The 15,096-nt window shown below is 39.4% G+C and overlaps 1 protein-coding gene across 1 annotated transcript; it reads right to left on the reverse strand.

Annotated features, from left to right (window-relative positions):
• Positions 1–1,317: 1,317 nt before the first annotated feature.
• Positions 1,318–14,750, reverse strand: LOC134612092 (olfactory receptor 5AP2-like). The gene is made up of 2 exons (XM_063456469.1): positions 14,636–14,750; positions 1,318–2,321 (listed from the first exon to the last, which is right to left on the reverse strand). The coding sequence occupies exons 1-2, from the start codon at positions 14,748–14,750 to the stop codon at positions 1,318–1,320; spliced, it is 1,119 nt and encodes a 372-aa protein (XP_063312539.1).
• Positions 14,751–15,096: the final 346 nt, after the last annotated feature.

Here is a 15,096-nt window from a genome sequence, read left to right on the forward strand (position 1 = left end):
AAAAAATAATGGGGATTTAGTTACATTATATGATCATACATTGCATAAGCCTGCCACAACGTCAATGTACCCCATCTTTGGCAGGTCCTACTCTCACAGTCTAATGTCTGCTCTTATGAGATTAACCCACTTACTTGGGAAAAAAAATTCCATCTGAGGCTCTCTGCAGTACAAGGCTAAATAGGGACCTGAGATGAGGCACCTGTGACAGGGAGGGGTGCAAAACCAAGGAGTTGGCTAGACTCCCAAATAAATATATATATATATATATATATATGGAACATGGTGTGGTGGTTGCACTCACCTGAACATGCTTAAATGGGGTGCTGCTGGGGGCCATATTATACAATACACAAGATCCAGCGCACTCTCCTATCTACTAAACAGCAACTTCAATGTTGACAGATTTTATTAGTTTTTAAAAAATTTTATTTAAAAACACCTTATCTAGGCAAAAAATAATGGGGATTTAGTTACATTATATGATCATACATTGCATAAGCCTGCCACAACGTCAATGTACCCCATCTTTGGCAGGTCCTACTCTCACAGTCTAATGTCTGCTCTTATGAGATTAACCCACTTACTTGGGAAAAAAATTCCATCTGAGGCTCTCTGCAGTACAAGGCTAAATAGGGACCTGAGATGAGGCACCTGTGACAGGGAGGGGTGCAAAACCAAGGAGTTGATATATATACATGCCGCCTGTGCTTGTGATTGAGGGTGCACACCCTAATGCAATAGGCTGCACACGCCTATGTGTTGGAAGCTTTGTTCTTGTTGGGGTGGAAGGTGTGATTAGAATTAGACTGATACGTTTTCTAGTTTCCATTTTTTCCATATATTTAATAACCTAATTTTGACAACTTAGAATTGGCATGCAAACGTGTCTGATATTGTGCAGGCATTAGGTCAGGCAATAGGTCAGGCAATATTGCATTTTTGCATGTCAGCAGAGTCATAGGCACATTTTATTTCATTATCGATATTCAGTCATGCGTGACGCTAAATTATACTGGCTGTATTTGAGATATTTTAAGTATTTTCAGGTTGATCTAAAGCTTTTTTGCATAAAAAAAATCTGCATATTCTCATACTATTTGTTACTCTCTCCTCTAACCCTATCTCACCTACTCTAGTATTTATTTCTGGAAACATCACAGTGACATTTCGACTTGGAGATTCAGTTCAGCTGTAGTCACATGTTTATGTAATGGAAATTCAGTGACCAAAACTGAGTAAGTGAAAGCAAAGAAAAATAGGAAAATTTCTATTTTATTTCTTTCAATTTTCTGGTTAGAAAAACATTTTTTTTTTTTAATAAAGACAGACATCTGCTATTCCAAGCTTTCCAACTGCTCTACTCTGAGCAATAATCAAACACATTCTCTGCCTCTGAAGTGACAACATCTTGCCAATTGCTTTTTTAACATCTGCATTTCGTATACAATAGATTAAAGGATTTAACAATGGTGTAAGAACAGTGTAAACTAGTGACAATAAACGGTCCCCATACAGAGAGTAAGTAGACACTGGTTGAAAATAGACTGCCACAAGAGAAGATATAAAGAGGGTGAATACAATAATATGGGATGCGCAGGTGGAAAAAGCTTTGTAGCGTCCTTTAACAGAATGAATTCTCAGTATACTTAACATGATGTGAATATAGGACAACAGTGTGAATATTAAAGAATTTACACCAATGAGCACTCCTCCAAGGAAAATGAGGACAATGTTTTGTAAAATATTGGTGCAGGAAATACGAAGCAATGGTGGGAGATCACAGAAGTAATTAGTAATTTCTCTGCAGTGGCAGAAATCCAATCTTGCTATAAGGATAGTGTGCAACATTGCATACATTAGTCCAAACATCCATGAACACACTGCCATTACAATGCATAACTTGGAATTCATAATTAGAGCATAACAAAGTGGGTTGCATATGGCAACATAGCGGTCATATGCCATGGTAGTCAACAAAAAGCACTCTGTGGCTAGAAATGTAATAAAAAAATACAGCTGGATTAAGCAGCCAACGTAGGAAATTGAGCGAGTGTTTGTCAGGTAGTTGGCAAGCATTTTTGGGAGAATAATGCAGGAGGAGGTCATATCCAAAAAAGAGAGGTGGCTCAAGAAAAAGTACATTGGGTTGTGGAGGGATCTGTCTCTCCTGATAATATCAAAGATGAAAAGGTTACCAAATATCGTCAAAACATTTATGATAAAAAAAAATATTGACATGGGAATCTGATATTCTCCAAAATTAGAAAGTCCAAGAAGATTGAACTCATAAATTACTCTGCTGTTATTATTTTCTATTTCTAGGGAAAAAATAGAAAAAAAGTATGCTAATTACAATGAATAGAAATGAGAAGAAAAAAATACTTCAGAGGGTTATTCACTAATGTAAGCATTGTCAGGAAATCAACAATTCTCACTTTAGTGCATAACCTTGTAAATATTTCAAAAGTTATAGTCAAGTTTGCACATTTTTCATTTGAACTAATATTAACCTTATTTATATTTAACAAATTGCTGAATAATAAGACAATGCCTTGATAATTATGCATACATTTTTCTATACCTTGTGATCCATACTGGCATAAAAAAACCTATCCAGAATAATTTGAATATAGGCATGAACTTGGTTTCAATATATCGATAAAGCTGTTAAAGGGACACTGTGCTGCCCAAAGACAAAATATAGAGAGGAACAGATAGACAGACAGAGATAAAATAATGAATGAATAATGATGAAATTGGCATCTTGTAATACCTTTTTACTTGACTAACATTATTTTGGACTGGCAAGCTTTTGGGAGAATCTCCCTTTCTCAAAGCTAAAGCATTTCTGAGCAAGACGACACATAGAATTCAGTTGAATTGTGATACTGGGGTTAAAGTGACATGAGTGCAAAGAGGACACAGGTCTGATATAAAATAGTCACCATTCTCACAGTGGGTCGTAAACAAATCTTTTGTGAGGATCACACCGTGAGGGGGTTGAGAGAGATGGTACCAAACATTGATGGTAGTATATTTTCTAGATTAAAAAATATAATTACACAGATTAAAAATACACGGATTAACATCCAAGAATCCAGAAAATGCATGAAGGGCTATATACAACCAAAGCACACATATGTACACCCATACATATATATGTACATCTATATTTAGGCACCAATACATATACCTACAAAAGTACAAATGTGCACAAACATAAACAAGAGTCCCCTACAAACACACAAAATTCATCCACCACACACAACAGTACACACATCACACACACTCATTCAACCAGCACATCTCACGCTCATGCTCGTACACACACAACACTAAACCACTATACATGCTTTTAACACTCAGCCAGCATATTACTCACTAAGCAGAGCCCAAGGCACTAGGAGAAGGGCCCAATCTGACACTCAGCCTATGGCTCTAGGCAACCTTTATCCTACTCTGTTCTTATCTCCTGCTCTGTTAATAGTCTGCCAGGGTCTGCAACAGCTGTCTGTAACTAATCTTAAATTAAAATAGCAGATGAGTGGAACCTCTAAAGTTGCTAAAGTATGCTGTAAGAGCTGATTGAAAATTAAACCATTTTGATGCAGACTGTGAGTTGCAGCCAGGTTGTATAGGGGATGTGTGGCTAGGGCTAAATAAAAACAATATTTATTAAACATGACACACGGAATATAAAGCTGTATGCTTGAGAGTCCAGCAGTAGAACTAAAAAAAACCATGGAAATCATATGAACATTATGATAAATTGTTCACCCTTTAAATTAAAAAAAATATGTAATAAAAAAAAACATTTGAAAAGAAAAATATGTGAGAATCCCTGTCTAGTGTTACTAGTCAGATTTTTTTTTTATATATAGTAAGATAGGATTTAGCCTAAAAGTAAACTAAGTATATACAATAGTCTATCACCACTCTATGTACAAACACACTTTGTGAATGACTTATGTGTCTCTGGATTAAGCACCTTCTACAGTTCAATCATGTAGGGGAAATCAACAGTGTATTAGCTACCTATATAGTGCTTTTCAGTGACCTGACTATCAAACTCAGCCAAAAGATGTACTATCCTCATATATAACTGATGTGGATATATATATATATATCTTACATCAATTCTTACATCAATTCTAAATAAAGTATTCCTAGTGAGTCCCTAACATGTTTCACTGTTTAATCAGCATATCCATAAAGGGAAACACAGCAGGTGAAATAGTGGAGATCAATATCCAGCTATAAAGAGAGGAGTTATAAATACCTATAGGAGAGATCAGCTAAAACTACTACCACTGTCATAGAAATGTACTGTTCACAGCTCACATTATTGTATCCTAAATCTGTTTCACATGAATTATCGACTAATAGTTAATAATAACAAGTCATTGTTACCAGAGAAGGAAATTGTTAAGTCACTACTCCTTTACACACAATTGAGGAAAATCATTTTCAAACCAAATATAAACACCCATCCTTTCAGTTCTATACCCATGTGCTCTCTTTACTTTTTTTCAGGTTTTCTTACCTACCAGATCCTTTTCTAATTAGTTTCTTGATATTATCTTATGATTCTTACTTGTTGTTGCTCTTTATTTTTTCTTGTCTTATTACGATCATTTTTGTGATATCTGAACAATATGTATGCGTATATATTAATAATAACAATAAAAAATGAAAATATGATAATAACGAATGCTGCTGCTTCCGTGAAATAAATACCTTTGCACACATTGTTTTCCATTCTGCATATGTTTAGCAAGCAAATAATTCAGTGGATATTGGCCCATTCTTATTTTCAAACACAATTATTTCAGAATTCTACTTCCTAAATTCTGAAAATGATAACTGATGTGGATATATATATATATATATATATATATATATATATATATACACACCACTATTTATCTGTTTGCGACTCCTGTTTGCTAAAAATAAATCATGTCAGCATCATAAATATTTAAACATGTACCAAACCCGCAGAGATTTTTATACCTCATGGAGCATATTTAGTTAAAAGCATATATTTACTCCAGAGTGTATGATTTTTTCTTTTAAACGTAAATCATACAGTGTTATTCACTAAACATCAGATTTTTTTCCGCATGGACAAAATCCGTTGAAAATGACAACATTCCAACCATATTGGCAATTTTCCCATTTACTAAAGACACGTGCGGTGGGAATTTGTTTGGACCAAGCAAATCTGCAGCAATAGCCCAGATGCAGTCAGTGTCCAGATCAGGCCCGGACTGGCCATCGGGCAAACCGGGCAAATGCCCGGTGGGCCGCGATGGCCACGGGCCGAGGCCAGGGAGATCTACCTGGTCTATGCAGGGCCGGCGCTATCCGAGCGCCGGCCCCGCTGTGTTCCATGAAGGGCCGGTGGGGAGATCAAGGATCTCCCTCACCGGCCCACATGCTGTCAAATGCGGCCGCCGGCGGGGAGAGAGGGAGGGAGCCAGCCAGTCTGGAGAAAGGACCCGGCGGAGCTCTAACTTGCAGCTCCGCCGGGTTTCTCTCGCGAGATCCGGGCCGTTGCCATGGCAACCGGCCGGGTCTCGCGAGAGTGTTATCACGAGGACCACCAGGGATGGATGTCAGCAGCCCCCCCCCCCCCCTTCCAGGCTACGGGTAAGAAGGGAAGGGGGGGGAGAGAGGGGGGGTATAATCAATTTATTTTTATAATAAAACTTTGAAAAAAAAAAGACATCAATATTGGCATTTACCTGCCTCCCCCCAGCACCCTAACACACATCACCCTCATACAGCACCCTAACACACATCACCCTCATACAGCACCCTAACACACATCACCCTCATACAGCACCCTAACACACATCACCCTCATACAGCACCCTAACACACATCACCCTCATACAGCACCCTCATACAGCACCCTAACACACATCACCCTCATACAGCACCCTAACACACATCACCCTCATACAGCACCCTAACACACATCACCCTTATATAGCACCCTAACACACATCACCCTCATACAGCACCTTAACACACATCACCCTCATACAGCACCCTAACACACATCACCCTCATACAGCACCCTAACACACATCACCCTCATACAGCACCCTAACACACATCATCCTCATGCAGCACCCTAACACACATCACCCTCATACAGCACCCTAACACACATCACCCTAACACACACAGTGCCCTAACACATCACCCTAACACACACAGCGCCCTAACACACAGCACCCTAACACAGCACGCTAATGCACACACCACCCTAACACACACAGCGCCCTAACACAGCGCCCCAACACACAGCACCCTCACTCACACACACAGAACCTTCACACAGCACCCTAAAACACACACACACACATCACCCTCACACAGCATCCTAACACACACAGCACACACCTCACACACCCAAAGCAGCCCCAAACATGCTGCACCAAGCACACACACAAAGCAGCCCCCAAACACGCTGCACCACGCACACACACACACAATACTACACACCAAACATATATGTATATATACTACAGAACCCCTCACACACATACTGCACCCCTAAACACATTAAATTCCAGACAAACACTAGATTCCTACCCAACTCTACAGATATACACACACTAGATCTCTATATACACTCTGAATCCTCTACACACGCACACACACACTCACTAGATCTCCTATACACGCTCCTGAGTCCTTCAAACACACACTAGATCTCCTACACACAGACGCTGCACCACCTACACACACTACATTTCTGACATACACACTCTGGATCCCCATGCACAAACTAGATTCTATTTAAGCAAACACAGTGAGTATCCCAATTATGGAAACCACTGAGACAATTTAATAACGCAAGCATGTTATTAAATTTGCTTGCACTGTGCAGAAAAAATACAGGGCCCTTTTCTCATGCCCTGGAAGAGCATTGGACCAACATGCTCACTGAGATGGGGCGTGCTTGTCATTGGGGATGACAAAACACACCCTATCTGGCCCCGCCCCCTTTTCAGTGGGCCGCTGTGAAACAAAAATGCCCGGGCTGAATTTTTTCCCCAGTCCGGGCCTGGTCCAGATTAAAATTGATACTTTTACATTCAAATCCTATAAAAAAAGTTTAGGATTCGTAGGATTCACAAGGCATTGGATTTAATAGATTGTGAGACCAAATGCATCTGACAGGTGCTTGATAGCCAGCCACCACATTTCAGAAGTAATACATAAATATATAAATATAAATCCTATGAGGGTCAATAATGCCCAACTATTGCTATAATGGATTTTTTAACCCCTTAAGGACTGGACTTTTTTTGCGATGTTGTACATTTGCGACCAGGCATCTTTTTACACTTTTGTGGTGTTTGTGTTTAGCTGTAATTTTCCGCTCTCTCATTTACTGTTCATATACAAATTATATATTGTTTTTTTCAGGACAAAAGGGGCTTTCTTTACATACCATTATTTATATAATCTCATGTAATTTAATTTTTAAAAAATGAAAAAATATGATGAAAAATTGAAAAAAATACATGTTTTTTGACTTTTATGTGAAAAATCTTTTATTCATCTACAAAAGCGAATGAAAAAAACTGCTAAATAGATTCAAAATTTTGTCCTGAGTTTAAAAATACTCAGTGTTTACATGCTTTTTGCTATTTTTTTTGCATGTTATAGGGCTATAAGTACAAGTAGGATATTGCGGTTTCAAAACATATATTTTTAAAATGTATCAATAGTGACATTGTAACACTATTATCTGTCATAAATCGCTGAATAACACCCCACATGTACATATTTTTTTTAAAGTAGACAACCCAGGGTATTCAATATGGGGTATGTCCAGACTTTTTTAGTAGCCACTTAGTCGCAAACACTGGCCAAAGTTAGCGTTCATATTTGTTTGTGTGTGAAAAAGGTAAAAAAACTAAATTGAACGCTAATTTTGGCCAGTGTTTGTGACCAAGTGGTTACTAAAAAAGACTGGTCATACCCCATTTGCAATACCTTGGGTTGTCTTCTTTCGCAAATGGTATACCATCATGGGGGTAATTCTCATTCCTGGGCTACCATACGCTCTCAAAGGCAACGTAACCAACCTGGCCATTTTCAATGTAAAAATATTTGACCCATATATTTGACCCTGTAACTTTCAAAAACGCTATAAAACCTGTACATGGGGGGTACTGTTATACTCAGGAGACTTTGCTGAACACAAATATTAGTGTTTCAAAACTGGAAAATGTATCACAACAATTATATCATCAGTAAACGTGCTGTTTATGTGTGAAAAATGCAAAAAAAGTCACTTTCACTGACAATATCATCGCTGTGATATGTTTTACTGTTTTGAATCACTAATATTTGTGTTCAGCAAAGTCTCCCGAGTAAAACAGTACCCCCCATGTACAGGTTTTAGGGTGTCGTAGAACGTTACAGGGTAAAATACAGTGCTAGCAAATTAAATTCTCTAGACTTTTGGCCTGGGTTGGCAGGCAGGTCCCTTAAATTGCAATCAATAAAATAACTTAATTATGTAAAAATATTACATAAATACGCACGTAGAATTTAAATATATATGCATATTTATATATTTGAAGTCTACGTGTATATTTATATAATTATTTATGTCATTTTGTATATGGACATATGAATAGTTCGTATTCTTTTTATTTATTTATATATACATAATATATATACAATTTCATTCTAAGTGTATTTTGATATAAATATATATATATTAATATCAAAATACAGTTAGAATAACATTTCGTATAGATATATAATTTTTTTTTAATTTTTATTATTATTTTTAATTTTTTTTATTTAATTTAAATTATTTATTATTCGTATTTTATAATAATATATATATATACAATATATATATATAGTTATTATATATATTATATATATACGTGTGTAAATTAATTATAAGTGTATTTTTATATTAATATATGTACATATTAATATAAAAATACACTTAGCATGACATTATATATATGATATATAGACATATATTATATAGGTATAATATATGTCTATATATCATATATATATACACATATATAATAATATTTTTTTTTTATTAACTTTCACTTTACATTTTTTTATGATTTTACAGTTGCAGGGAGACTGCCTGTCAGCACAGACAGTCCCCCTGCAGGCAGAGACTAGGACACCTATTGTGACCATGTGGTCGCCCTGTTGGGCGATCACATGGCCCCAGGGGTCCTAATCCGCCATGGGGAGACTGTCTGGGCTGCAGGCAGTCTCCCCACAACGGGAGCAACGCCGATCGCCGCCGGGGGAACGACGGCGATCGGGTAAGTACATTTTAAATTTAGGACGGTTCAGGACCGTCGTCGGTCGGCAAGGGAAAAATGCCGATGACGGTCCTGAACCGTCTTGCGTCCTTAAGGGGTTAAACCTCCCTATTCCCCAACTGGTATGCAGCAAGTGTGAGCTCACAGCCATCTAGCCAAGCACTTTGTATAAAAGAGTTCCAATGGCTAGATATCAGCTTACGGGCAGGGCTCTCTCTACCTCTTGTATTTGTCTGTGTATATTGTACGTTTCTCCACTAATTGTACAGCGCTGTGGAATCTGTTGGCGCATTATAAATAGCAGTAATAATAATAATAAGTGTGGGCATATCTACTATACATTCAAAACTAGCAACTTGGAAGTCACTGCTCCCCAGTTGCTTGAAGGTCCTCATTCCATGGGCATCAAGCCTGTGAGGCATCAAATGTGGTATTGTGTGATTAGACTTTTATATATATGTAATGGTGGGGGTTGACAAATCACTATCCACTCCACAACCCCCATCCGTGAGCATTGGTTGGGGGCTATTTGAGAACATGAGTGGGGGAATAAGCTATTGACTGACCGTAGATGGGGGCTCTTACAGTTTTCATAGGGGAGGGCATAGTGCCCCCCCTCCCCAGGCCTCCATTCGTTGGTGGCAGGTGGGGGCCCTAATAATAACAATTAGGAGGACCTAGTGAGGAACTATACCTTTGCATAACAGACTGATCCTGCCCACAAGGGCAGTCCACATCCAAAATCCTCTCAAGTTCCCTCTGGTTGACAGATAAAGCAACCCCGGACAAACATTTTGGCCTTTTTTGGCCTCCTCAGTAAAGGTGTAGCAGATACCCGTCTAGGCACAGTGAGTATGAAGTCTACTTCTGGATTACCATTTTAACTTATGGAAAGCCTAAGTAAAGATATTGCAAGGAAATCTAAGAACTCTGAGAATGGGCAAAATCTCAGTAGCTTGTCCTTCAGTTAGTCCCCACTCAGGTTTCAAAAATTAGAATGTGTCATTACGGAAAGAACCTATACCATTTGCATATCAGGCAGATATGTGTGTAAAGTTGTTAAATGTGTGAATCCCCATTATTTCAGAGCCAGAACAATAGCCAATAATTCTCCTTTGCCAATATCATAGTTCTGCTCTAAACTAGAATGTTTATTCAAAAATAAGCAGCAAGGATGGAGTGGAACTTCTTTGGGAGGTTCTCTGTGTTAAAAGACCCCCTAACTCCAGTTTCTTATGTGGCTACTTATATAATGAAATATTTTATGCAGTGTTTCAAGCCAGTCTCGCAAATTGTCTGGGATCCAATTTATAGTGTCAGTCCGTTTTTTGGTAAGGGTAACTGGTGAACTTATGGAAGAAGAACCCTCGATAAACCTTCAGTAGTAGTTTGCAAAATAAATAAACCTTTGCATATCTCTAATGCCATGGGGGAGAGGGCAGTCTGGTATAGTTGATGACTTCTCAGGGTCTATTTGGAAAGCAGAGGAGGATATTATGGATCCCATAAATGTTGCTTGTCAAAATGGTCACTGTTTCTTATGAAAAATACACTTTTCCAATTTACAATATCCAAGCTAGTAAATCCTAAAGATAAAGTCCAAGGACCCAATAGCCTTTAGTACCCTCCTCAAACCAAGGAATCATTCAATGCAATGCCCTAATTTTTTAGAAATATATATGTTGAATGTAAATATATATTTTTTTTTGCCAAAATTGTATCCTTCAGATTTGATCCTCTCTGTCCACAGTTAACCTGTAAACTTGTGTTATGCATATCAAGCCCTCCAGGAATGTGATTTCTTCTTCATTTATATGTGCTCTTGTCTGCTTACATACTTCTAGCTTAGGTCAAAATATTAAACTTAGGTTCCCTCTCAGAGCCCCTGAATAGTTCTAACTGCATCCATCAGGTCTGTCCTTACTTATTATTGAACCTGCCTGCAACTTTTTTAAACTCCTGAATTTATTTGTCGTCTACGCTATAGAAGGTTCACTGACAGGTATAGCAGTGTGAACAAGTAGGGGATCCTGGGCTATCTGATCCATCTTTTGCTCCTGATGCTAATTGAAGCCTTATACCCTCAGGAGCCATAGTGGCCCTTTCATAATGTCAGAATACTAGGAATGCACAGCAATGTATAAGTCAGCAATCCTATCCAAAGTAGTAATAGGATATGATAGACTGGAATATTAACAGACCTTAGAGTGGCCAGGCTTAACACTTTTTGGAAACAGGAGATGGCAGTACTAACTATATATTCAAATACAGCCCAGGAGGAGTACATAAACAATACATTGAAATCAATATTCAAAATGATGGGCAAAGACAGTGCTGGTCTGATAATTGGAGACCAGAACAACTCGAGGTCATAAACATAACTAGGTCTGGTACTCAAAACAGAATAAGAATGATCATGGTCAAATACGTAGCCAAGTCAAAAAACACTGGAATATAGCAAAGTCAATGGTCATAGTTGTGGCAGAATAAAAAATTAGACTCAGAAAAGTATAGCATGCTTATGGGCTAGAAACAACAAAAGGACACCGCACTATAGATTTCATGAGTTTGTATAAGCCCAGACCCTTGCGTCAGTTTTGCGTTATTGATGCATGCACAATGCCAGTGCATCAGACAGGACACCAACAATAAAAAAATATATAAAATATATAAAAATGTGCAAAGGTTGTGGTTTGTGTCATTAAGTTTGGTAGAAGCCAGAAGGATGCGAACTAGTAATGATGATATTATGTTCAAACTGATCCTGCCATCTTATGGGAATTTATGAGGAAACATCAGCGTTGGAGCGAGGGCCTTGGTTCTGTGGTGGAATGATGCTGTGTCTACATAGGAGTGAGACCCCTGGAGCCATGGTGAGATTGAGAAGGGTTCATCAAATTTGGAGCAAGAACCTTGAAATGACGCAGATGCACCAATATTGTCAGCAGGACCCTGAGACAGTGGATAGATTGATACAGTTTCTGAAGGTAATGTTTTAGTGCTTCTCCTTTCTTCCTCACCAACCACGTATCCCCCTGATTCCATTACCTCGCAACCTATGCAGTCTCTCTTATCTGCAATTGTCCCATTTTTTTACTAAAATCTTCAATCTCTCTCTTTACCCTGGTATTTTCCCCCTGTCCTTCAAACATTCGCTGATCACACCCATACTAAAAAACTTATTTCGATCCAGATGCCTTGCTTTTATCCAATCTCTCTTCTTCCCATTGCCTCCAACCTCCTGGAAAGATGTGTTTAAACTCAGCTTACAGACTATCTTAGCTCTTATTTCTTACTTGACCAGCTTCAGTCTGGCTTCCGCTTCTAACATTCCACAGAGACTGCCCTGACCAAAGTGAATAATGACTTAGTGACAACAAAATCCAAAGGTTGATATTAATTTCTTATTGTTTTTGATCTTTCTCGTTCAACATTGTTGACCACTCACTTCTCCTCCACACCCTTCATTGCCTTGTCCTTTGTGACACTGCATCTTCCTGGTTCTCTTCCTACCTTCCTGACCATTCATTTAGCCCTTGGGTCTATGACTGTATGTGCCTGTTTTGTGTGCCAATTTTGCTGTGTGTGTCTCTGCGTACATTTGTGTCTATCTAATTGTGCCTGCATATCTACAGTTGTGCTCAAAAGTTTGCATACCCTTGGAGAATTGGTAATACATGTACCATTTTAAAGAAAACATGAGTGAGCAGGCAAAACAAATTTCTTTTATATCTTATGGGATTCATATTCAACTGTAGGATATAACAGAATGGCACAATCATAAAACGAAACATGGCAACAAAGAAAAATGAAATGACCCCAGTTCAAAAGTCTGCAAACCCTTAGTTCTTGATACTGTGTATTGCCCCCTTTAGCATCAATGCTAGTGTGCAGTCTTTTTTAATAGTTGTCATTGAAGCTCCTAATTTTATAGCATGACAGGAGGCTTCATACTTGCCTAAGTCTCTCTTTACTAGAACTCCACAGCAGCACATTAACATAGAGAGAGAAAAACAATCACAAAAAAGTAAGGAAACCATAAAAGGTCCATCCCAACTAACTACTTCCTCTTTCTTTGCTGCTCCACATCAAGCACAGGTCAGAGTATCACTGCCTCCTGTTCTATATGGGTGGCTGTGGGATACTTTTTATATATTATTGATTATTGTATGTATATTTTATTTTTGTAAGGTAGTATAGGGGTTTTGATATTGATTTTTTTCTACCTTGTTTCCCTTTGCTATATCTCCCACGGTCACCGGGGAGCGCCTCTGTGCGCCCCTCCCCATTGTTCGGCCACCGGGGCCGCAGAGTTCGTCTCTGGTGGCCCCACGTGTAAGCTCCCGCTCGCCGACACAGTTCAGCTGAGCGGGAGTACATTCTGCCCTCTCTCTCTATCCTACCCTCCAAAGTGTGGCCTTCATGGGGAGCTTATGCGTTTCCTCCATTTGCTATGATACCCAGGGTATTGCTGCAAGTTCAACGTCAACGTGTGTCTTTGGAGTCAAGCCTGGTTTCTGGAGCTCCAGGATCTGTCCCATCTGGATCCACTGCTCCTCTCATGCTCCTCTCAAACTCCCTGGGCAATCCTCATCCCCTCATGATGAAAGGCCTCCTGCTCTTGGTGGCCTGGACTCTTTCAGGGGAGCTTGGAATGTCGAGGCGTTATTGCAGTCGGCTAAGGATTTCCTCTGGGACTCCTGGGCCTCCTGGTGTCATTGGTGCTTGGAACGGGATACCGATCCCTCTACAGGCCCTGTAACCAGCGTGCTGAACTTTCTGTCTCACCTGTTTGACCTGGGACGATCGTATCGTTCGGTTAATGTGGCGAGATCGGCAATTTCGGCGGCCCACATACCGCCTAGAGGTTTTCCCATCGGTCAGGATCCGCTGGTCTGCAGACTTCTTCATGGTATGAGAATGTCGCGACCGCCTATGCCTAAGTATTCCTCCCTCTGGGACGTACGTGCGGTTTTGTCGTTCATCCGGGATTGACCTGATAATCAAGACTTTATTGTCAACTTTCGGCTAAATTTGCCCTCTTACTATGCCTTATTTCTTTCAGCTGTGTTTCTGATGTCCGGGTCTTCGATGTCAGCGCCTTTTCTTTCTCTCCAGAAGGGGTCACCTTCAGGATGTCTAGACATACTAAGTCGACTGATATTTTTTACCCATATTTCCGCGACTCGTCTGAGCTCTGCGTAGCGACGACACTGTCTCTTATCTGGCGATTACCGCTCCTCTTTGCTCTTCTTGTTCCGGCCAGTTTTTTATTTATAATGTCAGACCTCACAAACCGATCTCGTCTCCTACTCTGGCGCGATGGAATAAATGGTTGTTGGCATTGGCGGGGGTGAACTTGACCTTCGGAGCGCATTCGGTTAGAGGCACAGTGGCTTCTGGAGCCTTCATGGTGGGCGTTTCTCTTCAGGACATCATGCGTTCAGCTGATCATCATGCGTTTCACCGATTTTATTTTAGAACGTCGGATCATGCTTCCTTTGCTTTGCTGTCTGAGCGCTAAAACTGCAAATATGAAGCCTCCTGTCATGCTATAAAATTGGAGATTATACTAGCTTTAGTGTAACTATAATCTTAAAGGGACACTCCAGGCACCCAGACCACTTCTGCCCATTGGAGTGGTCTGGGTGCCAACTCCCACTACTCTTAACCCTGCAAGTGTAATTATTAGTGTAATTATTAATTATTAATAATTAGTGACTAGAGGTCACTTCCTCCTTCATAGCACAGGTTTTCT

Source organism: Pelobates fuscus, chromosome 5, assembly GCF_036172605.1.
Source record: "Pelobates fuscus isolate aPelFus1 chromosome 5, aPelFus1.pri, whole genome shotgun sequence".
In the NCBI taxonomy this organism is placed as follows: Eukaryota; Metazoa; Chordata; class Amphibia; order Anura; family Pelobatidae; genus Pelobates; species Pelobates fuscus.

What these genes read in the sequence shown, in the direction of transcription:
- LOC134612092 (XM_063456469.1), bottom strand. Translation starts at nt 14,750, where the DNA reads ATGAAGGCTCCAGAAGCCACTGTGCCTCTAACCGAATGCGCTCCGAAG. An exon ending in CAGAGTAGGAGACGAGATCG is followed by an intron (nt 2,322 to 14,635) that starts GTTTGTGAGGTC and finishes TTTTTTCCCTAG; the next exon opens with AAATAGAAAATAATAACAGC.